The sequence below is a fragment of the Theropithecus gelada genome, chromosome 1 (genome assembly GCF_003255815.1).
Source record: "Theropithecus gelada isolate Dixy chromosome 1, Tgel_1.0, whole genome shotgun sequence".
Lineage (NCBI taxonomy): Eukaryota > Metazoa > Chordata > Mammalia > Primates > Cercopithecidae > Theropithecus > Theropithecus gelada.
The window spans coordinates 196397419-196424019 of record NC_037668.1 but is presented as its reverse complement, the minus strand read 5'-3'; the positions used below and the strand labels follow the sequence as shown (position 1 = coordinate 196424019).

At 43.4% G+C, this 26601-nt stretch overlaps 2 protein-coding genes across 6 annotated transcripts in view; one reads left to right on the top strand and one right to left on the bottom strand.

The window, feature by feature from the left end:
* On the top strand, window positions 1-26498 carry ATP1B1 (ATPase Na+/K+ transporting subunit beta 1). 3 transcript variants are annotated; one of them, XM_025363395.1, is made up of 7 exons: window positions 1-96; window positions 399-592; window positions 5023-5151; window positions 18745-18900; window positions 21394-21578; window positions 23779-23859; window positions 25071-26498. In XM_025363395.1, the coding sequence occupies exons 2-7, from the start codon at window positions 496-498 to the stop codon at window positions 25332-25334; spliced, it is 912 nt and encodes a 303-aa protein (XP_025219180.1). In that variant the 5' UTR covers window positions 1-96; window positions 399-495; the 3' UTR covers window positions 25335-26498. The 3 variants fall into 3 exon arrangements, with proteins under 3 accessions (XP_025219180.1, XP_025219202.1, XP_025219190.1); XM_025363417.1 differs by lacking the exons at window positions 1-96; window positions 399-592 and adding an exon at window positions 1604-1765; XM_025363405.1 differs by lacking the exons at window positions 1-96; window positions 399-592 and adding an exon at window positions 4243-4342.
* NME7 (NME/NM23 family member 7) overlaps window positions 26313-26601 on the bottom strand; it is a 207770-nt gene continuing 207481 nt past the window's right edge. For all 3 annotated transcript variants that reach the window (XR_003116277.1, XM_025363376.1, XM_025363382.1), the window contains one exon: window positions 26313-26601. Coding sequence is in view for 2 of the 3 variants with exons in the window: in XM_025363376.1 (XP_025219161.1) it covers window positions 26569-26601 (33 nt within the window). In the remaining variant the exon portion in view is untranslated.

Here is a 26601-nt window from a genome sequence, read left to right as displayed (position 1 = left end):
AATTCGTCGGCTCGTGGCGGGCGTGGTGGTTCCTGCCCGCAGTCCGCTTGTCCGTCCTTCACTCTGAGTCTCCTACCCCGGCCTGTCTCTGCAGAGGTCACGGGAGGCGGGGGCCCCGCACACGTCCCCAGTGGCAGCGGGAGCGGCAGCTGCGGGTTCGCGGAGCCCCCGAGCCCCCAAGGGCTAGAGGAGCGCTCGGCGGACCAAAGAAAGCCCGCGAGCGGCTGCGCGCCCACCAATAGGTGCGGGGCTCGGAGCCGCGCAGCCTGCGCCGTCCCTCCCTCCGCCCCCGCCCCGCCGCCGCCGCCTCCCCCTCCTCCTGCTCCTGCCTCGGCTCCTCCGCCGCGCGTCTCGCACTCCGAGAGCCGCATCGGTAGCGGCGCGTCCTGCCTGCGGAGAGCCAGGCCGGAGAAGCCGAGCGGCGCAGAGGACGCCAGGGCGCGCGCAGCAGCCACCCACCCTCCGGACGGCGGCAGCTGCTGACCCGCCATCGCCATGGCCCGCGGGAAAGCCAAGGAGGAGGGCAGTTGGAAGAAATTCATCTGGAACTCAGAGAAGAAGGAGTTTTTGGGCAGGACCGGTGGCAGTTGGTGTAAGTAAGGGGTCCGCAGCTCCCGGCCGCCGCGTCTGGTCTTTCCCGGGCTGCGCATCCCCTGCGCAAGCTCCGCGGCCAGTTCCGCACCCGCCCCGCTGTCCGGGGCGGCGGGGGCGAGGATGGTGGGCGCTGCTGGGTCGAGCCGGCGTGGGCTTGCAGTCCTGTGCGGAATGCGGAGTCCTCAGAATGGGGCGCAGGGTCGGGATTGGAACACGACAGGCAGAAGGTTATGCGTATCGTAGCGATCTTGGTTTGGTAATTTGCAGTCTTTCCTACCGTGCATCCGTTGAGTCCTTTCCTCCTGGGAATGGTCAGGCTCTGCGAGACTACATCTGTCTCTCCCGTGTCCTGAGTCCTTAAAAAAAAATGAGATCTGGGGTCGTGAGAGAACCTCGTGAGGTAATGGGATCTAATGCGGGCGAGGTTGTGTGTTACAGCATCTTTTTTCTAGTCTAAATACGTACCTCAAAAGAGAGAGGAAAGAGAAGGGTGGAGAGGAATCCATCCACACACTGCGGTATTTCACAGCGATGGCTAAGGGTTTCCCTTCACGACCTCCCCTGGAGTCATCACCACCCAGAAATGGTTCAGTAAGCTCCATTTCAGGACTCCGATTCTTAGCCTCGGCCCGAATCCTGGCAAAATCTGGTTGTTTTCACAGACAGTTGTGGATCAGTCAGTAGGTTGGGTTGATTATGGTGAAGGGAATATAAACACAGAGCAGCTCATCTTAAAATATTTTGTGCAGCCTGTTGCTTGGTTGGATAGACTTTTTTTTCCATCGAAAATTAGATTCCCTCTCCGGAAGGGTGACTTTTTTTTTTTTTTTAAGGTCATTTTGAAGGGCAGAGTTGTAGGCGAATCTATAAGAGTCGTGACTGCGTGAGGGAAGGAGGGAGGGAACTCCCCTTGCTGCATCACTGCCCCCTCCTCCTCCAACATCATCATCATCATGACCATCACCACCAACACCACTAGCACCACCAACACCACTGGCACCACCACTGCAGTCATTCAGGGAGTTCTGAACAGAGGCCGATCGGTGTTCCTGGTTGGGAGGATCTGTGGGAATCGGCAGGAGAATGAGTCAGGGAAATAGTGCTTAGCTGACATTTTGAAATGGAAGACGCTGGAATATATGAATTTTTGTAAAGAAAAAAAATGCAGCTTGTGAGTCTCTCTTGATTGAAAAGTAAAGGGTTAATAATGCATCACACTTCAAGGTTAGTCAAGGTGAAGCCTCTTTCCAAGGTGTTAACGGGGAAGCATAGGTATCCCTAAGCCATGGAAAATGGAGTCCTTTAATGGCTTTTAGCTTTTGTTTTATATTTTATTTCGGGGAGACTGTGCTTCATTGAGATTATTCATGGTGTCTCAGGCATAAAGGTAGTTTCCTGTGTTTTCATGTGGAAAGGAAAACCTGAAGAACTGTGAGGTGTGTGTAGAATGAACAGCTCCCTGGCAACTCCTTGTAACTTGAGGGAGGCCTGGGAGGTGCACTGCGGTATAGGCACCCTTCTGCCAAGGTTAGCTGGGGCTTCCTTCTCTGGTGGTCTGACCCTGCTGCGCCACAGGAGCAGAGGCTGCACTGACTCTAGGCACATTGTGAAATTTGCCTTCTTGTCTTTTTCCCCTTAGTAAAATATGTATCGTTCCTCATTCCAATTTCATGCTGCTTAGAATAATATTTGCTTTAGAGGGCAAGGCTGTATGGACTGACTCAGTCTTTAAGCCGACATTTAATGGGCAGCACCTCCATGAGAGAGAGAAAGAGAGACCGTGTGTGTCAATTTTTGTGTCTTGGTAACCTATCCAGCCAGCTATCGGTAGGCTGATTTATGAACGGAGACCCCAGGACTGCTGTACTTGCCCCCTCTTCCCTTCCATGTTCCACGGTACAGGTGCTGTGCTAAAAATCCCCTTTTTGTTTTGTGCTAATATGTCTGCCCCTTTCTGGCAGTGTAAGAACTGTCAGAGCCTCTCTTAGGTAGAGAAGGTGGCAGCAATTACAGTCTCCTACGGAGAAAATGCCCCCTTTTCAGCGCTGGGCCCAACATGGATGCCCTTGGGGCGAGGGCAGGATGCCCTTGGCTCGGTTTTGCTTCTAGGTAGATTTTCACCAAGATGGACGCAGGAGACTCGCCTGTCACCTGCTGGAGAAATCACAGCATGCAAATCACTTTGTGCCTTCCACCTTTTTATTAGGTTAATACAGACATTGGTAGGTTTTTATATTTACAGCTAGGCCTGGATGCCTGCCTGTGACCTTTTGAAGGGTACACACTGTTTGTTTTTCCAAAGAAAACCCTCTGTATTACTTTTTTTTAAAGGAAGAAAAATTGCTTGAAAGGGAGATGCCTCTGAAGCCTCCCCAATCCCCTCACAGTGCCACCCCAGCTAGTTGGTGTGACTTATCTAGCCTTTTTTTGGCTGGTGGGGGGGAGCCCCTGGTGGCCTGTGTCTGGGTGAGCCACTGCATAGGCCCTTCTAGTCCTGAGTGCTCCACTCTCCCAGTGACCTCATGGCAGTAACTAGGGAGATTTTATCAAGTAACATCTCAGAGCAAAAAGGGAAAATTCCTCGCTTTTCTTAGGATATCGTGTGGGCAGAATGGAAAGGCTGTCTGTCTCTGAGCTTAATCAGTGTACGTGCAAAATAACTTGTTTTTTCATTTGCTCTTATTTGTATTTTAAACTGTAGCCTCAATTGTGTACCCTCTTATGTTGTTAGAATTAGGTATCTGGAGTCCAGGCAATGAGTATAGAGATGTTTCAGTTGTTCAAAGGGGCACATGTAGGTAAGCTAAGAGCACCAAGATGAGGTGGGGGTGGGGGGCAACAAGAGGAAACTAGAATCAAGGCTACGACAGCTGTCTTGCTGACTGTTACACCAACTCTTGCACCTCTTAGGGGCATTCACTGGAAAAATTTTCCAGATCTCTTGACGTCACAGAGTTTGCCATTTGCCTACTGCTGCTTGGATACAGAATGCAGCACTTAACCCTTGTCCTGCGGGGAGGGAGTGATTGAGTTGGGCGCTGTAGTTCTGGATTACACAACTTTTTCTTTCTTCCTTATCTTTGCTTCTGTCTTTGCCTTTTTCCTTGTTCTTTGCTTTTGATAGAGGAAAAAAGGACAATGATTAAGCATTTTGGTGTGGTTTTGTGTGTTTTGCTTGTTTTAACAGCTCTGTAGCCTGATTTCCCTTAACTTTTTAGTGCCTAATTGGAAAGTTGGGCTTTTAAATGTATGGACAGGGCAACAAGGCTAATTCCTGCTGTTGTGTACCCACTCCCTCCCTGGCCCTCTCCTACCACATATATACTAATACTCTTTTTCAGTGGCTTTTCCCCCAGGTACCCTGGCATTTAATGCATGAGATCTGGACCTTTTTAGCAGTAACCTAAGGCTCCTTTGTGCAGTCATGCTTCTGACTCGATAACCTTACAGTTCACTTGTTCCCTGTTTTGTATTCACATTGAGTTGTTTGGCTGGCACAGGGCTGCCAGGCAATGCCTAGTACAGCCTGTTACTATGCGGCTAATCAGGGAGATAATCCTTGTAAACCAGTAACTGATAGCCACCCTCATTCCCATCTATGTGTTGAGTCTTTTTTTTTTTTTTTTTTTTTGGTTTTGCAGCTATTTCAGCCTCCATCCTGTTATCTTGTTAACTATGGGAAAAAGAAAATGCAGCCCAGCAAGTCAGTCATTGTTCTGGTTCCAGTTCCAGAAGATGGGATTAAAATGTGCTGGTCATTTTCGCTATAGAATTTTCTTTTTTCCCCCTTGTCTTGTCCTCCGAGGGGAAAGACAGTGTGTGCTTTGTTGAAAATACAAACCAAAGGGGAGAGCGATAGTAAAAAAACGAGGATATCATCATTGGGTTTCTCAGCATTCATTGCTCTGCCACAGCAAAATAACCCTCAGGCATCTGAGCATTTGGAGAAGCAGCAGAGCTTGGATTGTAGTATTTAAATGTCAAGGGATATACAAGCAAAGAAAACATAGGTCTCTAGGGGAGTATATTGTCATATTTTAAATTCATTGCATAAGCATCCACACATAGCTCTAGATTTTATTGGTGATCTTCATGATTTTTTTTATAATCTTGAGAATAAAAAATATGGATAAATTTTTTTCAAAATTTAGGGAATTAAAAAATCTAAGGATCCTAGTTCTAGCTGAACATTCCTCCTACCCTTAACCACCTCCCATACACGCTGTAAGTGGAGGGCTGCTCAGCCTCTCGATTTTTACCCTGTGTCAGTGGGAGTGAGGTGCACTCTCTTGACGTTGGACAGGGAAGAAACCAAGCGGGCGGCGGGGGGGGGAACCAAGAAGGAAGTTTATTCATCCGTGGGAAGATTAAACTTTCATTCTGAGCATATGACTGCATCACAGCTTTTTGTTTCTGTTCTTCTTGCAGTTAAGATCCTTCTATTCTACGTAATATTTTATGGCTGCCTGGCTGGCATTTTCATCGGAACCATCCAAGTGATGCTGCTCACCATCAGTGAACTTAAGCCCACATATCAGGACCGAGTGGCCCCACCAGGTAAAATCAACATGAATAGCTTCATTTCCTTCAGAGAGCATGGGTGTCACGTTTTCTATTGAGAAAAAATGATTTGGAAAATTACTCTATAATGTAGTTTTAAATGAACCATGAAAAGGAAAAAGAGAAACTTCTCTCGGCTGCAGCCAGATGTCCTACCCGCATTGCAGGCAGAGCTCCCACGGGTTGCAGACATCTTATTTGCCCACTTCTAGAGTGAGGGTGAAGAGTCCTGGTTCTTGGCCCAGCCTGCTACCCACCAGCTATGTGACTGTGAACAGATTGAGTTCTGATGGCGGCCCTGGTCTTCTCATTTGTCATATTCTAGGGTTTGGTTAGTGGGATCCTTTCCAGACCTTTTCGAGTCTAACAGACATTTTTTTACTTCTTGAGGGGGGCTATGACTCAGATAATTCCTTTAAAAAAAGTCACTTGGGCTCCTGTTTTAAAAGGTCGACTTATTTTTAGAGATGATAAGAAGCTGTGGAATGGGCAGCTCCTCACAGGGAGAGGAGCCGTGACTTTAGGGGTCTGTTGTCCCACCTGCTGTTAGTTTGCAGTTTGACCTTGAATAAAGTCACTCTCACTTCTCAATATTTATACCCATTGATTTAATAAGCGTCTCGTTTGCCGGCTTTCTGGTCCCACTTTGTAGTTTAATTAACTGTCTCCTTTAGCTCTTAAAAACTTGGGTGAACAAGAAGATTATAAGAAAATAGAAACTGCCGCACGAGTCCCTGCTGTGACTTGAGTGCCATCAGTGTAGAGCTATGCGTGTCCACACCAGTCACGAAACGCCGTGAAAGGCCCACTGCCATCACGCCTGATGCTGGTAGAACAAGGCAGTGGAATAGCCACAAACGTGAATTTGCCATCTGGCTGTTGTAAAAATCATTGTCTGGAGAACCTAGAGAGAAAGTGTTGCGTAACTTCTGGGTTCTCACTTATGAATGACCTTGGGGCTGCTGCTGAGGGGTGGCAATGACTTGTCCCTTCTCTGCTTTCCCTTGGCAAAGGTTTAGTAACAGCTGTATTTAGGTGACAATCTTCAGATGATCTACATGGCCCTGAGCACCCTAGATCAAGGGCCACTGCCTGCCACAGACTTTTCATGCCCACCGACTTGAATGTGGGAAGGATTCACAGAGGAAGATCTTCAAAATACGGAGGTGGCAAGCATTGTTGTGTAGCCCTAAGTCAAATAGTTCTCCACTGTAAGAAGAACTCAAAATATTTCCAGATAAATTTAGATCTGAGGGATTGGGGAAGTGGGAAAAAAAAAAATCACATAAGTAAGTAACATGACTTAAATCTGCTTAATAATCCAGTTTCCAGCAGCTGTTTTCCACAAGAGGTGGGTCTGTGGAAAGGTTGAAGCAAGAATTCTGGAGTACGCAGAGAAGCTGAAACATGTTTTACATTGGGTTCGGTGATAGGGAAGCATTGTGTCTTTTCATGTCCTCTTCTACTAGAACTTTTGTGGTACCATTAGTTGTAATTTTAATTGGTGCAGGTATTTTGTTTTTGTTCTTTGTTTTGCCATTTAAAAGTTATTCTTCCATCATGATGCGATTTTATAATTTTTTTTTTTTTTTTGAGGCAGTTTTGCTCTGTCACCCAGGCTGGAGTGCAGTGGCACAGTCTCGGCTCACTGCAGTCTCTGCCTCTCAGGTTCAAGTGATTCTCCTGTCTCAAATAGCTGGGATTACAGGCATGTACCACCATGCCTGGCTAATTTTTGTATTTTTAGTAGAGACAAGGTTTCATCGTGTTGGCCAGGCTGGTCTTGAACTCCTGACCTCAGGTGATCCACCCACTTTGGCCTCCCAAAGTGCTGGGAGCTGTGAGCATGAGCCACCACGCCTGGCCTGCTGCTATTTTATAATTCTTATACTCAAAGCCAAATATGACTACAAAGTTAAATATTTTCTTCAATTTCCTAGATTAAAAAAAAAATGGTCACTGAGTATGTGAACTTTGAGGAGTCAGCCTTTAATAAAACTAAAAATTCTCTTTGTGCCCTTTGCAGAAAGGAAAATTTCACTTTGGAAAAGAAATAGCCAAAGTGCCCGACCTTGTAAGTAAGGACTTGGAAATGACCTTGCCTGTAAATCAACGGGCAGAAGTGCTCGGTCCTTTCCAACACCCTCTCACCGCGCCTTGCTCCCCTTCCTTCCATCCCCTTCCTAAAAGACATGTTCTCAGTACCTATATTTAGTGTGCTCGCAGCAGTTGGACTGACCTGACAAACCCTCACTTCTCCAGAGGAATGCTGGTGGCTCATCTTGGAAAAATGCATTCCTGTCCTGTGGTCTGAGTCACAGGAAAAGTCCTCAGTCCTCCATCTTCCTTGTTCTTTGGCCTGGTAATTTCTGTCTCTTCTTTTCCTCATCCCTTCCCCCATCACCTTTCAGGAGAGTCTAGGCCAGGCCCCTCCTCTTCACCTGCCTTACCCTGTGGGATTTTTCAGGGCCTTTACCAAGGGACATGGCATCCATATGGAAATGATAGTAACCTGAATCAGGCCAGGCCAGCAGAGTGCCAGCTGCTGCAAAGTGCAGCCCTTGGACCACCCCTTATGGCCCTATGTTGCCTGAGGGATCCTAACTGGACCCTCCTTGGCATTTTTCAGAGTACATGTTAGAAGTTTGTATTTTGCATAGGAAATAACTCCTTACATATGCAGACTAAACAGATGTGTTTGAGAATACCCTGACAATTTTTTGACTTCACATTAGTATCTTTAAAGCCTCCATTTTCATGTTAAAGAGGGAAAATTGTCAATTTGAGTTAGATACATCTAGTGAGTGTGAAAGTTGGCACATGATTTAAAGATACAAGGACTTACTAATAATATTATCTGCTGAATTTGAGGCATGAATGCAAATCCAGCCTGACTGGGTATTGACTGCCCTTTGTACACTGGAATTCCTTGTAATTGGATCTCTTCTCAATGACGTGTGAATGTGGCCATATCAAGCAGTGGCAATTGTGCAGTAAGTGTATTTGGGCCTGTATGGTGATAATATTGGATAAACTGAGAGGCCAAACATGAAATCTCAGACTAAACTAAAGAATGGAAGTGAGATATAAGAAAAAATGGTGAACGTGTACAGCTTCTTGGCCCTGAACAATGGTGGCCATTTAATGCACATGATTTTCCTTACAAAGTCTTGTTGCAGCTGATGTGGTAGCTCATGCCTGTAATCCCAGCACTTTGGGAGACTGAGGCAGGAGAATCCTTTGAAGGCAGGGGTTCCAGACTAGCCTGAGCAACATAGCAAGACCCCATGTCCGCACACACACAAAAAATTTTTTTAAGTCTCCTATTAAGTGTGGCGGTGGGGGGCAGGCACGGTGACTCACGCCTGTAATCCCAGCACTTACGAGGCGGGTGGATCTTGAGGTCAGGAGATCGACACCATTCTGGCTAACAATGGTGAAACCCCATCTCTACTAAAAAATACAAAAAATTAGCTGGGTGTGGTGGCAGGCGCCTGTAGTCCCAGCTACTCGGAAGGCTGAGGCAGGAGAATGGCATGAACCTGGGAGGCGGAGCTTGCAGTGAGCCGAGATCACCATAGCAGTCCAGCCTGGTTGACAGAGCGAAGACTCCATCTCAAAAAAAAAAAAAAAAAAAAAAAGCAGTTCTCTCCTTCTGTGAGAACTAAATTAGATGATAGACATATATAAAGCAAATAGTACTTTATGGTGGCAAAACCAATGATAATAAATGTAGGGTAGCTGTTGAGAGCAACTTCTGTTTTTTTCTTTTTTTTCAAGAGGGAGTCTTGTTCTGTCACCCAGTCTGGAGTGCAGTGGCATGATCTTGGCTCACTGCAACCTGCGCCACCTGGGTTCAAGTGATTCTCCTGCCTCAGCCTCCCGAGTAGCTGGGACTACAGGTGTGTGCCACCATGCCTGGCTAATTTTTGTATTTTTAGTAGAGACGGGGTTTCACCATATTGGCCAGGTTGGTCTGGAACTCCTGACATCTGGTGATCCACCCGCCTCGGCTTCCCAAAGTGCTGGGATTATAGGCGTGAGCCACCGCGCCTGGTCCAGGGTTTTTATAGCCCTGTCTTTCTACTAGAAGCAGCAGTTTCTTCTTTTTGGACACTGAACTTCCAGATATGACAGGGATGCTTTGCACACTTAGATTTTCATGGAGTCAATAAAACCTTAGCTTTCCGTGAAAATGTTTAAGAGACATTTGGGAAACATGTTTTTAAAAATTTTAAAGTGAATTTAAATGGCATTGTGTTTGTTGTGCAGTCTCTCCCTTTAACAAACCCACACTTGTTGGGTTAGCGCCTGCCAAGCTTTTCTCCAGGGGAGACCCTCTTAGGCAGTCCTGCAGTGCCGCTCTGCAGCATTGCTTCTCATCTGTTGATGCAGTTGGATCTGGGGAGAGACGCAGCAATTAGCTGTGCTGGAGAGGGCCGAGCAGGCACAGGCATGCACACCCACATGTATGCCCACGGACATGCATGCGTGCACACACACATGCATGCTCATGGATGTACACATACACTCAGGCTCACCAAGCCCTGTCCCTGATTTGACCCTGCTTGCCTTGCTGCCTGCGCAGTGGTATAATGGAAAAGTCTCTTCTTCACATCCGCTGCTGCCCTTCCCCCACCCCAGGCTCACTTAGCAACAGTGGAATGAAATGAAGGTCACTGTGTGTCAATCGGTGGGTCCGGGAGATTCCCGGCTGGCTTGCTTCCTGGTAGGCAGGTATGAATGTATGCTGCCATTCTCTCTTTTCAGGTTCTGGGTTGCTGTTTGTTTAGCTCGGAAGTATAGATGGCTCAGTGCTAGCAGACACATTTTCAAAGGCTTATATTCTTGAGTTGTTGGTAACCAGAATTGGGCAGGAGAAGTGGGGTGGATGCAGACCAGCTGACCACACTGGCACCACCAGCAGTTTCAGTTTCATCTTGATTGTGAAGAGGAAATATCTAATCTGAAAACTTATTAGGGGCCTGGCGTAGGGGCTCCTGCCTGTATTCCCAGCAATTTGGGAGGCCGAGGCGGGCGGATCACCTGCAGTCGGGATTTTGAGACCAGCCTGGTCAACATGATGAAACGCGTCTCTACTAAAATACAAAACTTAGCTGAGCGTGATGGCAGGCGCCTCTAATCCCAGCTACTTGGGAGGCTGAGGCAGGAGAATGACTTGAACCCGGAAGGTGGAGGTTGCAGTGAGCCAAGATTGTGCCACTGTACTCCAGCCTGGGCAACTAGAGCAATACTCCATCTCAAAAAAATAAAGAAAGAAACAAAAAACCCATTAGGGTTCAAGCCATTATCATTCAATCTCAGCTTGATGAAGTAAAATTCCTGAGAAGTCATTATGTCAGTCTCAGAATACCTAATTTCCCCCCCCCCCACACTACCTCATACTTGTATTGCTGTCTCTCACTCACATTTCAAAGGGGAAATGAGAAACATTTGGCTTGTTTATACTTTGGAGGGATTGTTAGTGCAAAGTGCCAGTAAGGTGTTTCCGGTTAGAGTACACTGCTTTGTAATCTCTCAGCTGACACGATGTATCTCTGTACACCCAGCTGTCTCTCACTTTCCCTCTCCTCCTCTCTTCCCACCCTCAAATGGATCCTGTCTACCTGGTCCCAGAATTTGAGGCTCTGGATGAATTAGCATTGGTGGCAATTAGATTTCCAAAAGCTACTGCCCAGCCTTATGACTTGGTAAAGGGTTTGTGGGGGGAACTGTTTGGCTTCAACAACTCAACTACCCAGGTAGTGATTTATTTCTAAAGACAGGAGTACAACTAGCCAGTCATCTCTTCAGTAGACAGGAAACCTAATGATTTACTTTAAAATGTTCTTGGAGCTACGGAAAAACAGATTTTACTTTGTATGCCCATTGTACGATGAGTAAGCAGAACAGAGACCTGATAAATAGGACCAGGTAACAAATCTGTGGAAGCGCTGGTGGGCGGGGGGGGGGTGCGGGGAAAGCTGGATTTGTGAAGCTTCATTTAAGGATTTTTTGCTGCGTTCGCCCAAGGGTCATAGAAAGTGGTGTGGAAAGAGCAGTAGCCTGACAGGTCCACTTCTATCATAAAATCTGATGGGGTTATTGGACTGGTTGCTCTTAACTGTTCATCAGTGCTCTCATGCTAGTAATCTGATGACCAGCTGGTCTGTCGGATGCAGCCAAGACTAGTGAGAAGCTGGGGAGATGAAGGAAACAGGGATATATCCTCCGGTAGCTTTTTCCCACATACATGCATGAGTAGATCTTACCAAATGTCCTGTGGAATGCAGTGTCTTATTTCAGGATATTACTTAACAAATGTTATGTTTTATATCTAGATAAGTCAAATATACTATATGTACTTGTGCTTCAGTTTGGCCTTGAGCATAATTAATGTAAAATACTAGGATTTATCTGTTTGTTTATTCTTTTATAAAGGTGGCACCTTTCCTTTATTGTATTGAGAATAAGCACAATTATGAGCTATACAAAATACCAAGGATTTGCCCCCTATGGGATATGCATGTTTAAAGATAGATCATCTGAACTAAATAACTCTGCTTTCTTGAAAGTGAATATACAGCCACAGGAAAAAGAGGACCGATCAGAGAAGAGCCTCAAGCAGAGTTTATGGCATTTAGCTTAGACAGGAGGAATGATTTCTTTACCCCGAGTGTCAGTAAACATCCAGTTTGGCTGTAGAAACAATCCAGGGATTCAGTTTTCTAAGACTTTGTAAAGGGAGCAGATTCTGAGTGTCAGGAGGGTGTGAGTGTGACCCTGCCTGCAGGCAGGGAGATTTATTTCTTGCTAATCTCAGAGCCTGAGTCTAAGGCAGAGCCGGAGGCAGAAGGTGAGTCAAAGGCGTTCTGGTTTCCAGAAAGCGCAAAGGTGCCTTTTATCCCGTGCCTCTCCCCTTGCTTTGCTAGGGAAGTTGATACTAACCCACAGATGTAAAACAAAAATAAAAAACAAAATCCAGAAATATCTTAGGTCCTACAGAGAAATTTCTATCTCATGTATGTGCATATGCATACATATGTGTACATATACATGTATGAGTATGTATGAATTCATACCACTCTGTATCTTTTTTTAAATTGGAAATTACTTTTCAACTCGGAATGTATAGGAGACACATGATACGTGTGTTTTGTGTGCGTGGCTACATTTAAAAGCATTTCTTTGCTTCCTGTGCCCTTCTCAGCCATATGGGTACCTTCTGGAGGTTTCCATGGGAAATGATTTCTATTTAGAGATTTGATCTAGTGATTCATCAGATGTATTAAATGACAGGTGCAAGCAGCTATGCATTTGAATAACTTACAAGGTTGAAATGGCTACTTTCTAGTTTAAATACTTTAAACTCTAAACTCGCATGTAGATTGAGGAATGATGAACTTGCTACTTTATAAACCTAATTAGAAACAAAGTCCTTTCCCTCAAGCCTTTTCCCCCTTGTGCTATCAACACTTACTAAAACTAAACATAGAGGATCTTCCTTATTTCTCAAGAGATGGGGACCAAGGACACGTAAATGTGTCTTTGAAAAAGCAAGTGGGAAACCAAAAGTTTTTTTAAAATCTAAATCTTATGTAAAGTTGAAATACTTGAAAACCAAATATTAAAAATTTACATACCCAGATTATGATTTCTGCCTCAAGTGGCTTTATTAAGTAATGATATATAGCTTAAGGCAAATGATCCTATCAGAACGAAGCTGTCTCTAGAGCTCGGAGTGGTTAATGTAAATTCAAGTTTAGAAGACTGGAGAGGGAAACGGTTAGATTTGTTTCCTGGAATATAACTTGAAATTGCGTGCCAACGATTGGGTGTTCTGCTGTCTTTGGCCCTCTGGGAGTTACCACTGCAAACAGAGCTCATCCTTGTCCAGAGTCATAACTAACAACTTTAAGAAGTGGACAGTAGAAAGGGGCACGTTGGGAGAAGTAGTCTAGTGTGAAAATATGACTCATGAGAACTCCAGTCAGCAAGGTGGGATTTGTGCAACCCTTGGAGAATGTCATGGTTGGAGAATTTGGGTGTCGCCTCAAAATACAGATGTTCTTCCATTTAGGATGGGGCTGTGTTCCAATAACCTATTGTAAGTCGAAAATACCGTGAGTCAAAAATGCATTTACCAACCCTGTTAAACCCACTGTGAAGTCGAAAAATCCTAAGGCAGACATTGTAAGTTGGGAACAGTCTGTAATAAAGAAGTTACCAAATCCAATCCCATTGCTTTATATCTCTTCTTAACAGTCTGATAATTCTAAAGTAAATGATTTAAAGGATTTGGACATCCTTTCAAAGGTCTTCCGTCTTTCTCTTGTGTGTATCTAGTTGCTTTAGAGAAATAACTTGAGAAGAGGCATTTTTCTAATGTTTGGAGAAGACGTCATCAAAAACTGTCCTAATTAAGACTCTCCAGAACAGAACAGACCCGGGGGCTGATCTGTGGTGATTTCCAGGAGAAGTTCTCAGGCCATCAGGCTTTGGATAAAGAGAAGAGAGGAGGCAGAGATAGTGGGTGATGGAGTGAGAGAGAGACCTTGCAGAAATGTGAGGAAAGAGAGCAGAAGAGCTACTAAGGAGACAGTGGCCACTTGACTGTGGTGTGGCCTCCTGGACGTTTGTTTATGTATGTAGTAAGTATGTGTGAGCTGATTGCTTGACTTAAACCGAGACCATCTTTACTGGAAGTGACTTTTGGATCAAAAGCTCCGTGTCTTAAAAGGATGGTCATTAAGGCTTGTTAGTTACCATCATCTAAGACCCCTCAGACTCCAGAGGGAAACATTAGCTCACAAAAGAGAGTAAGACATGACTGAGCTTTCTGGAGTTTATCTGTCATTCCTCGGCTCCCTCTACCAAGGTTCTCTGTTACTTAAAATGGAAAGGACAGGGCAGAGGCTTTGGCCTAAGGTCTAATCCACCTGGGCAAGTCACAGGGTTCTAAGACCCAATGCTTAGCTGTCTGTTTCACCCCTTGCGTACTTGGTTTCACTAGTTTCTGATGCTTCTGTAAGACCAAAGTCAAGATTCTTCAAGCAGCCTGCATCCATGTTTCCCTCACAAAGTAATTATAAACTTGACTAGGCTTAGATCATGAGCTATGCTTACTGAAAAATTTGGGCTTTCAGGTTGAAAGGGATGTGATTCCATTACTTGGTTTTCATTATTTCTTATTTGCCCCGTCTAGAGAGACATGAGGCCAATTGTGTATATAACTCTCTCCTGGGCCAGTGTTACCACTTCATGTAACAGTAATACCTATTATTTCCACAAATGCGATCTTAGATTTTTTTTTTCTTTTTCTTTTCTTCTTGTTTTTATTTTTATTTTTTATTTTTTGAGACAGAGTCTCAGTGTGTTGCCCAGGCTGGGGTGCAGTGGTGCTATCTCAGCTCACTGCAACCTCTGCCTCCTGGGCTCAAGCGATTCTCATGCCTCAGCCTCCGAAGTAGCTGGGATTACAGGCATGTGCTACTGTGCCTGGCTAATTTTGTGTTTTTAGTAGAGATGGGGTTTCACCATGTTGGCCAGGCTGGTCTCGAACTCCTGGCCTCAAGTGATCCACCCAATTCATCCTCCCAAATTTCTGGGATTACAGGCATTAGCCACCATTCCCAGCTATATCCTAGATGACTAACAACAGAGGCACTTACAAGCAAGATTTGTCACAGGTCTATGAGTAAACATGAACTTAGTTTTGGTTGTAGCCCCGAGGCTCTTGGGGTGTGCACTAGCTATCTATCATTTTGTTAGTAAAGAGCCCAGAGGACTGAGTGAGGGTTGCTGATGTTTTGAGTCTGACACATGTCCCCTGATCACTTTTAATAGTGGAGACCATGGACTTGACATCATGAAAGAATGAAAAGCGCTCAGCATAATACCTCCTCCTGTTCTTACTCTCCTTTTTTTGTGTGGGAGAATCTGAGAAGTGGCACCACCATTCCTCGTACTCATATCAAAGTAATGGAACCTTGAGCAGCCACTGGAAGAGAGAATGCAGGCAGCCGGAAAGTGAGAGGCAAACCACTGGGGAGGCCCACTGAAGCCAGGCCAGGGAGAGCAAGGATGTTTGTGACACTCGCTTTGCAATCCAGGTTTTACCGTGTTTACTCTCAACATGACCTTCTAGGGTCACTCCTCCCTTCAGCTTGTTGGGTGAGACTCTCCAAATCTCAGTATCAGGCTTGTTTATATTTTGGCTTTTGCTGCATCCACCCCTCGCTGATGGACCACAGCTTGCATAATTGTTGTTTATCACACCAATGTCCCTTCGGTCCCCTGGCTGTGGTTCTTCCCCATACCTTTCCTGAAGGTCAGGTGAGATCCCTCCTTGGTTTCTGACATTTGCTCTCCTTCACTCATCTAGCCATCCACCACCCTCCTGCCTTGTCTTTCGCAAGCCTGGAAACACTATTTAACCTGGTGCACATAAGTCCATTTCTGTCCCTGACCCCCAAACATCACACAGAGGACCTGGAGGAGGTTCCCGCAGACCTCCTGCTTGAGCGATGCACAGGCATTTGCCTTTCTCTCTGGCTACCTATGTGCTGGCTCTTCCGGTGGCCCCTCAGCATGACGGTCCCTCAAGGCACCATTCCCTCCTGCCTCCGGATTCTCCCATTCTGAATTTTGTTGAGCCTCTGGCTTTGGGTCTGCTGGTGTACTTCCTCCAGGTCCAGGCAAGTCACCTTAAGTGTCTTATTTACAACTCAAACCAGGAATGACCCTCCCTACCCGACTTCCCCATTTCACTGGGGAACTCTGTTTACCATTGCCGTCTCAAGCACTGTCAATCTGTGGAAGCTTCTGCCCACCTTTATTTTTGCAGGTATCTCTTCTCTTTACAGTACTGCTGTTTTCTACCGTAAATGATCACAATGCCAATTTTAACATAGAAAAAGATTGTTCAGGGTATATTTAAATTGCTTTGAAATACTAAAAATTATCTATAGCTTGTAGGCGTTTTTACAAAATTTTAAATTATAATGTGTTTATTTTAAACTGAAGATTTTTATGAGCAAATTCTACTGCCCCTTTGATTCATTTCTATCACTGTTGAAATTTTTGTCCCCCAAAAATCTTCAGGTTCCACATCATCCTTTTCAGGATGATTTTTTTTTTTTTTTTTTTGTTAATTGCAATAGGGTCTTGCTAGCTTGCCTGGACTGGTCTTGAACTCCTGGGCTCAAGCGATCCTTCCATCTTGGCCTCCCAAAGCGCTGTGATTACAGGCATGAGCCACTGCACCTGGCCTGAAGATGACTGTTAATGTCCTAAAGTCCTTCGCCCTGGGCACCCCTGTGCCTTGCTCCAGGGATACTTGTCTTCCTCTCTATCCCTTCCATTCCTCTAGGGAACTACATGTGTGAAAAAGCATATCTCTACAACCCCCTGAGCCCATCTCATTATGTAACCACTTTTAGAGCATCTTCAGTCACTAGAAACAATAACAGCATTTAGTCTAGCCTTACGGATGCCTGCTTCTCAAGCCCTACAAATGGTGCTGCACTCTAGTTATCACTTCCACATTAGTTAACGTCGTCGTCTTCATATCTGAGTCACTGTTGCCACTCTCAGATTCTAATTCCCTAGAGAAGCAGTTCTAAGCCAAGGGTGATTAAAGATCTTTTCGTACTTATTAAACAGATTCTCAGATCTCTTTCTTAGAGATCAGGATTTTGTAGGCCTGGAGGGGAGTCTGTGAGACTGCATGTTTGACAAGCCCCTAAATGATAGTGACATAGGCGCTTTCCTGACCTGCTGGGGAGTGGGGGTGGGAAGCCAGGGCAGTCACTTATCAAGGACTGTGATGATGTGCCCCCTTAGGGGCCCCACACAGAGAGGGGAGATCTGGGAGTGAGGATTAGAATCAGGTTGCCAGATTTAATAAATAAAAATAGAGGGTGACCACTCAAGTTTGAATTTCAGATAAACTATGTGTCTATATCTCTCTCCATATATATCTATATGTATCTCTATAGATATATATGTGTGTGTGTGTGTATGTTTTTGTTTTTTTGAGATAGAGTCTCGCTCTGTCACCCAGGCTGGAGCGCAGTGGCACGATCTTGGCTCACTGCAGCCTCCACTTCCTGGGTTCAAGCGATTCCCCTGCCTCAGTCTCCTGAGTAGCTGGAATTACAGGTGTGTGTCACCACACCTGGCTAATTTTTGTATTTTTAATAGAGACGGGGTTTCACGATGTTGGCCAGGCTGGTCTCAAACTCTGGACCTCAGGTGATCCACCCATCTTGGCCTCCCAAAGTGCTGGGATTGTAGGCGTGAGCCACCATGTCTGACCTCAGATAAACAATAGTATTTTAATATAAGAGTGTCGGCCGGGCGCGGTGGCTCAAGCCTGTAATCCCAGCACTTTGGGAGGCCGAGACGGGCGGATCACGAGGTCAGGAGATCGAGACCATCCTGGCTAACACGGTGAAACCCCGTCTCTATTAAGAAATACAAAAAACTAGCCGGGCGAGGTGGCGGGCGCCTGTAGTCCCAGCTACTCGGGAGGCTGAGGCCGGAGAATGGCGTGAACCCGGGAGGCGGAGCTTGCAGTGAGCTGAGATCCGGCCACTGCACTCCAGCCTGGGCGACAGAGCGAGACTCCGTCTCAAAAAAAAAAAAAATAAAAAAAAAAGAGTGTCCCACGTAGCATTTGGGACATACTTATATTTACAAAAAACGTTCTTTGCTTATCTAAAATTCAAATGTAACCAGGCATCTTTTATTTGGCAGTCCTACAATAAAATGCAGTTGTGATGGACTTTTCTAACCATTGCTCCCGAGTAGTGCTGTGTAGTGTGGTTCACATACCCATCTAAGAAGTCTCATGAAGGCAGAGGCTTTTGGATATTAAAGAATGTAACAGACTTTTAGAGAGTGCAAACCCAAGGCACCTGGACTTCGAATTTTATCTGACTAGCACTGACATGCTCAGACTTTTGGATTGGAAAGCATTTGTGGTTACTGTACGTATGTCCCAAATTCTTCCCATTTAGATTAAAAGATCCAAAGAAATATCTCTGTTAGGTAGGCTTGAGTCTAGAGAATTTGGAATGATTATACATTTACTGACAATAAGGATTATAAAAGAAGTCCTCTGTGCCCAATGCTTACATGCAAGTAGGGAGGGTAAAGCCACCTGCACACAATGCTACCTTCCAGGGTATTTTAAACAACTGTGCATGTTGGGGTACTAGAAACATAATGGGCTTTGGAGTACAGCACACCTGGGTTGGAATTCTGGTTCTACCACTTTCGGTGCAACCTTGGGCCAAGTACTTACCCTTTCAGTGCAAGCAGTGTTTTCATTCATAAAATGGAGGTGATGCCTACCATGAAGTGTTGCTAGGGAAATTAACTGATCTGTGCTATTCAAGCATCGTTGTCATTGGTACTTGGGGTTACCTAATCTAAATGCCAGAGGAGTGATTTCACAAGGGAGGCAAGACCCTTTCTTTTTAGGCAGGTGGAGTTAGCAAAGTATGTTTTGTATGTGGAAAGTCTACTTTTGAATTATCTTCGTTGCTGCCTTCCTACTAATGATTTTCTCTCTGCCTGGTCTAGGATTAACACAGATTCCTCAGATCCAGAAGACTGAAATTTCTTTTCGTCCTAATGATCCCAAGAGCTATGAGGCATATGTGCTGAACATAGTTAGGTTCCTGGAAAAGTACAAAGATTCAGCCCAGAGGGATGACATGATTTTTGAAGACTGTGGTGGTAAGTAGACTCATTGTAGATGTTTGTGGCTAGTTTTCTTTCTCTTTAATTCTTATTTCCCACTTCTGTTTTTTGTTTAATGATCAAGAGATAATCCTGAAATAATGAAAGATTGAACTCTGGCCATACTTAGACACTTTTTAAAAAAACAGACACAGTGAAAAACAGTATAGCCTCAAGTATGACTATTTTCTGCTTTGGAAAGGTGTCTTTAAAACACTCCTAGGCACTATTTTTACTATTCAGACCCAAGACAGCAATTCCAGTTTTCTTTCTCTTACATCCATTGAAAAGTCCAACTACTTATTTCCTTATCTGCCCCCCAAAAGTTCTCCCTATAGAAGAGTGCATAGGGCTTTCTCCCATCAGAAAGACATTTTGGTGTGATTAGCTGTCACTGCACTGGCATTCATGAAGGGGGATGTATGGTCAGGGTATACTTTTATTGATCGTGGTTGGGATAGATAATGAAATATGTGTTAGGCAGCTGACCTTTTTGGATAAGGAAATGACTTACGAAGGGTAAAGAGAGGCTGTTAGTTTCATTAAGTCATTGACATGAATACATGTTCTCCCTCTTACTACCTGGACTGTGAATTTTCCAGTCCATGTTCTCGTTCTTTCCACAGAGAAAAAAAAGAACTCTCGTTGGGTGCAGTGGCTCATGTCTGTAATCCCTGCACTGTGGGAGGCTGAGGAGGGAGGATTGCTTGAGCCTAGGAGTTTGAGACCAACCTGGGCAACACAGTGAGACCCCATCTCTACAAAAAATAAGACAAGTTAGCTGGGTGTGGTGGTGTGTGCCTGTGGTCCCAGCTACTTGGGAGGCTGAAGTGGGAGGATCACTTGAGCCTGGGAGGTTGAGGCTGCAGTAAGCCATGATCACACCACAACACTCCAGCCTGGGCACCAGTGCGAGACCCTGTCTCAAAAAAGTTAAGTTTAAAAAAACAAACAAACATAAAAATCTCTCTGAGTTTTACTAGGTAGTATCAGCCCTTCTGATTCAATTCAAGCATTTGCCAACTCCAGTTCTTTTTTTTTTTTTGTGAGACAGAGTCTTGCTCTGTCGCCCAGGCGAGTGCAGTGGCGCGATCTTGGCTCACTGGAAGCTCCGCCTCTTGGCTTCACACCATTCTCCTGCCTCAGCCTCCTGAGTAGCTGGGACTACAGGCACCCACCACCACAGTTAATTTTTTGTATTTTTAGTAGAGACGGGGTTTCACCTTGTTAGCAAGGATGGTCTCGATCTCCTGACCTTGTGATCCTCCCACCTTGGCCTCTCAAAGTGCTGGGTTTACAGGTGTGAGCCACCGCGCCTGACCTCCAACTCCAGTTCTTTATAAGACAGGCTGTGGCTTAGTCAGAGTATGGGGCGAATTGCCATTTTAAGTTGTTTTGGAAATATTTAGTAATTCAAAAGAACATTTTCAGTGTGAATTTTCCTCATTAGAATTTAAATGAGGTTTTCATCTTACTTTGCAGTAATTAAAAGGCCTGAGGGATAGTCAGGGTGAATCAGTTCATAGGAGATAGTCTAAATTCAGACTCTTCATCATTTGAAAGGAAAATAGTTAATTTGTGAACTTAGAAACTATACATAAATTACGGTATTTGCATTATTTTCCTCCAGCATGCTATGCATTAACTTTGAATTCTATATTCCCTTGGTCTTTTTTTGGCTTTTATATGAGGATTGAATTAAAAACACCAGAATAAAATTTATCAGTCCAGCAAATGCTTAATGCATAGCTTTAAAAGGCAAAAACTCAAATCAAAAAAGCCTGGGCAATATAGCAAGACCCCAGTCTCTGCAAAATTTAAAAAACTAGCCACAGGGTGGCGCACGCCCAGCCACTCAGGATGCTGAAGTGGGAGGATCTTCAGAGCCCAGGAGGTTGAGGATTCAGTGGGCCATGATCATGCTTGCCGCACTCCAACCTAGGCCATGGGGTGAGACCCTGTCTCAAAAAAAACCTGAAGTGGTGGTTGAAAAGGAAAATACCAGTTCTTTTCTATTCCTTCTTAAAAATTCTGACCAAAAAATACCTAGTTCTGAAAATTATTGACAGTCCTTTTGTATTCTCATTATAATATCCCTGTTACTGAACTAAGCCAGTGTTGACAGTGTGAAGGATGCTACTCATGCAGTGTGATCCGTCTCCTTTCAGTCTTCTAAATAGCTGAGTAATCCATTATTTAAAAGAAGGGAAATATTGCCAGAGACTAAATATCATGTGCTGATCAAGTACTATGAAGCTTTGGTGTGGGGCCATATGCCAGCTATTCCTTTTGGTAAAATATCTTTTAATGTGAGTGAAGAGATGAGAGATGGTTTTCCTGGAGATCTTGCTTCATTCAGATCACGCATTAAATGCAGAATAGCATACTCTCAGAATAGGTAACTATGACAAGGAAGAAAGTTCCTTTTTCTTTCTCAGAACTGCTAAGGGAATTGCTGGTACAATATAAAAGTTGTGTTTTTATTTTTAGACGTGCCCAGTGAACCCAAAGAACGAGGAGAATTTAATCATGAACGAGGAGAGCGAAAGGTCTGCAGATTCAAGCTTGAGTGGCTGGGAAATTGCTCTGGATTAAATGACGAAACTTATGGCTACAAAGAGGGCAAACCATGCATTATTATAAAGCTCAACCGAGTTCTAGGCTTCAAACCTAAGGCAAGTAATATTTTAAATGATAGAATTTAGATGAGTCATTCACAGTAAGTATTTGATTGATCTGAGAAGACAATGTAAGATAGTTTTAAAGTATACTCAGTGCTGATTTCGAAACGCAGCCAGTAGAGTAACACCAAAACCTTCTGTATCCACCCTGCAATTCTTGTAGTTAGGGCATTAGTCTCATTTTCTAAAGTTAGGAATTCTGAGACACAAAGCTGAATTCTGAAGTGAGTCTTTGGCCCTGTTCTTAATACTCCAGCTCAGTATCCAGATAACAGTTTCTATAACATAAACTCTTTAAAAGTAAAAATAGAAAAAGATATTTTTTTCCCTGGTGGTCTAGTGGTTAGAGGAAAAAAGAAAATGTGTTTTTATTTTTTTACTCCATAAAGAATGTATTTAAAAAAAATTTTTTTAAAAACCACCTGCATGTACAATCTGCTTTTGGTCCTCTTGAAGCCACAAGAACATTGCAAAAAAATTGATAATCTGAAAAAATATTTTTTTTTTCTGAATTTTATTGCGAAAGTAGAAGTTTAACATCTAGGCTGAACTTTGCTAGCCATGCTGTTGGCTTTTTGTATTACTGCAACTTACAATGGATAAACATTACTCTGGATCACTGAAAAATGGCAAATTTCCATTGCTCACCATTTGGTGAGATTATATTCTCCATAAGATTGGAAAATGTATCGGTGTTGTCTGTTTTTATAAAACTGGTCCTTTCAGTGTACCTCTCAACAGGATTTTAAGCTTCTTTCCACGTAGACAGGATGTAATGGAAGAAAAATGGTGAGAACCATTGTGCCAAAATGTATTTGATATTCAGATTGCTAGAGAATACTTCACCGAGATCAGTGAGCTATTTAGCAGCAAAAGTAATTGTTGTGGCATGGCCAAGGGAGTACTCATCCCGTGCTTTCTGAGTACCTTGCTTTTGACATTCCTCATCGTAGACATTGAGTGACATTTGGACCCCACAGAGGCAGTCTAGTCTATTGTGATTGATTTATTCCCACGTCTTTAGAGTTGCTCGGTTCAGTGATAAATTGAACTACTCTTTCTTTTCAGTCCTTTTTTTCTTTTTTCTTTGGTCTCTACTTGGTTATCCATTGCCACTGCCTAATTCATCACCTCCACCCAAATATCCAACTATTTTGAAATTATTTTTGTCAGAGATCAGAGTATCCCACCATCTCACTATCCTCACCTTTTGAGGATAGATTCTGGCAACTTTTATCAGTAAGCATTTTCTCTACATTAAAAATAAGAAATGCATTGCTGGCAGAAACGTCCAAAAGAGTCAAATCTAGACAATCATTTTCGTGCATCCAAAACAGAGTAGTACCAAAATAGTAGTTCCTTCCTCATGTGGAGCTAATATTTTATCTGACTTTGATTAGACTATGTATGTGTTACATCTCACATCAAGACCCATTTGCTGTGCTGATCTGAGTAAGCAAGTGACTGTCTTCCAGCAATGTATGTTCATCACTTCTGAGATAGATTCGAGCCATGGGTGTACAAGAGGAGGCTCTGGATATTTCATGACAGCAGTAATTTTCAGACTATCCTCTGGGTCCCTTCAGGGAATTCACCCCTTCAAGACAACGCTTCCTCTTAGGGCAGTGACACCTCTGCCTTTTTTACATATTGGACTTTCCTAAGAAAATTGCAAAGAAACACTCCATAAATGGCAGTCTCCCCGACTGGAGATTAAAATAACAAAAAAGGAAAGCCTACTTGAAGGCATGCTTGAGGGAAAAGAATGACATTATTTATTCATGACTCAGGAGGAAAGCCCACACTTTATAAAAACAGAAGTGTCAATCATCTTTCTCATGTAATGTAATCTTAGCAAATAATGAGCATTATATTTTGGGTTGACTTTTAGTTTTCAGTGTCTTTAAGCAAAGCTTATAATGGGCTACTATTAAAAGTTCCATTTAGTACTGGGTTGCATCACAGCTTCATTGTAGTCATTATAAAACTTGGGCACTTATTTTCATTTCAACAAAATTACAAACATGACCTTAAATTGGTTAGGGGACTCATTCATTCTGCTGTCCTGATGTCTTTTATTTTGGTGGACTTACTGTGACCAGTGTGTACTTGTTTGGACTACAGAGTAGTTTTATTTTTCAGAAACTTAAGAAATCATTTGCTATCTACTGATCATAATGGGTTTTATTTTTAGCCTCCCAAGAATGAGTCCTTGGAGACTTACCCAGGAATGAAGTATAACGCAAATGTCCTTCCCGTTCAGTGCACTGGCAAGGTAAAGACAAATTTAGGGTTACTGGGGTAGTGGAAGGGCAGGCAGGGGAAGAGGGGAGAATGAAGGAGACTGTTTAAGTGACAGGTAAAATTTTAATAGAAGAAATAAGAAATATTGCTTTCAGGTATAAGCTTCAGTGAGATGAATTGTAGCTATACTCGGTAAAACTTTTTAAAAGAACAGAAAGATGTAATCAGAATAAGACTGACGTCAGTTTCTCCATTGGCACAAGAAACTCAAATATCTGAATTTAATACATTGGGATATTTGCTTACAGAACTGAGAGGTGAATTAGCCCACAAAAGTACTTCTTTCTGGCCCACAGCATGTATTAAAAATTTGGGGCCAACATTAAAAAAAATTAATGTCACATAAAAATTTGTGATTTGGGCTTCTCTTTTTAAAATATTGAAATATCACTGGGTGCAGTGGCTCACACCTGTAATCCCAGCTCTTTGGGAGGCCGAGATGGGCAGATAATGAGGTCAGGAGTTTAAGACCAGCCTGGCCAACATTGTGAAACCCTGTCTCTACTAAACATATAAAAATTAGCTGGGCGTGGCGGCGTGCACCTGTAGTCCCAGCTACCCGGGAGCCTGAGGCAGGAGAATTGCTTGAACCTGGGAAGCGGAGGTTGCAGTGAGCAGAGATCACGTCATTGCACTCCAGTCTGGGGACAGAGCGAGACTTCGTCTCAAAAAAAACCCAAAAAAATTGAAAGACTAAGGTAACAATTAGTGTATATTTCCTTTAGATCCAAAAACTAATGGACAGTTTAGAGAGAAAGGCAGAACAAAGAAAGGGAGTCCCCAGACAGTGCTAGCACTAAGAAAGGTAATGGAGATTGATTTCTCAACAAGAAAATGAGAGGCAAGTAGTAAACTTTGTAGATAATATCACTGGAAATATCATCTGCTGGGCCAACAGCAAGGTGTTTCTGACTTTCAATGTTGGCCTTGTTTCTAGGAGGCTGTGTTGGCTTCAAGAAATGCTTATTTGGCCTTTGACTCAGCTTCCCCATCCATTTGCACATTGAGAATAGTCTCTCCTCTTATGACCATTTCTCAAGGCTGCAGTGGAATAGACTGAGTAGATGTTCTTTCCTCTCTCAGTTGTTTGCAAACTACTGTGTAGATTGAGTTCTTGTTTTTGAGTACACATAGTGATGCATGATGTGAGCCATTAAAATTGCATTTCATTCTGGATTTCAGAGAGATGAAGATAAAGAAAAAATTGGAAATGTGGAATATTTTGGACTGGGCAACAGCCCTGGTTTTCCTCTGCAGTATTATCCCTACTATGGCAAACTCCTGCAGCCCAAATACCTGCAGCCCCTGCTGGCCGTACAGTTCACCAATCTTACCATGGACACTGAAATTCGCATAGAGTGTAAGGCGTACGGTGAGAACATTGGGTACAGTGAGAAAGACCGTTTTCAGGGACGTTTTGATGTAAAAATTGAAGTTAAGAGCTGATCACAAGCACAAATCTTTCCCACTAGCCATTTAATAAGTTAAAAAAAGATACAAAAACAAAAACCTACTAGTCTTGAACAAACTGTCATACGTATGGGACCTACACTTAATCTATATGCTTTACACTAGCTTTCTGCATTTAATAGGTTAGAATGTAAATTAAAGTGTAGCAATAGCAACAAAATATTTATTCTACTGTAAATGACAAAAGAAAAAGAAAAATTGAGCCTTGGGACGTGCCCATTTTTACTGTAAATTATGATTCCATAACTGACTTGTAGTAAGCAGTGTTTCTGGCCCCTAAGTATTGCTGCCTTGTGTATTTTATTTAGTGTACAGTACTACAGGTGCATACTCTGGTCATTTTTCAAGCCATGTTTTATCGTATCTGTTTTCTACTTTATGTGAGCAAGGTTTGCTGTCCAAGGTGTAAATATTCAACGGGAATAAAACTGGCATGGTACTTTTTTCTTTTTTTTTTTTGTTTTTTTTTTTTTTTGGCTCTTTCAAAGATAATGGCCCATCAATGAGCATTTTTAACATACTCCATAGTCTTTTCCTGTGGTGTTAGGTCTTTATTATTTTTTTTCCTGTGGGCTGGGTGGGGGGTTGTCATGGGGGAACTGCCCTTTAAATTTTAAGTGACACTACAGAAAAACACAAAAAGGTGATGGGTTGTGTTGTGCTTGTATTGAATGCTGTCTTGACATCTCTTCCCTCGTCCTCCAGTATGTTCTAAAGCTGTGTCTGAGATCTGGATCTGCCCATCACTTTGGCTAGTGACAGGGCTAATTAATTTGCTTTATACATTTTCTTTTACTTTCCTTTTTTCCTTTCTGGAGGCATCACATGCTGGTGCTGTGTCTTTATGAATGTTTTAACCATTTTCATGGTGGAAGAATTTTATATTTATGCAGTTGTACAATTTTATTTTTTTCTGCAAGAAAAAGTGTAATGTATGAAATAAACCAAAGTCACTTGTTTGAAAATAAATCTTTATTTTGAACTTTATAAAAAGCAATGCAGTACCCCATAGACTGGTGTTAAATGTTGTCTACAGTGCAAAATCCATGTTCTAACATATGTAATAATTGCCAGGAGTACAGTGCTCTTGTTGATCTTGTATTCAGTCAGGTTAAAACAATGGACAATAAAAGAATGAACACATTCCTCATGTGTGTGATTCACTCTTGTCTAAATGTCCCAACCTGTGACTTCTTTACTTTCCACACCACTAATTATCCAAGATCTTGAAGAAGTATTGAAC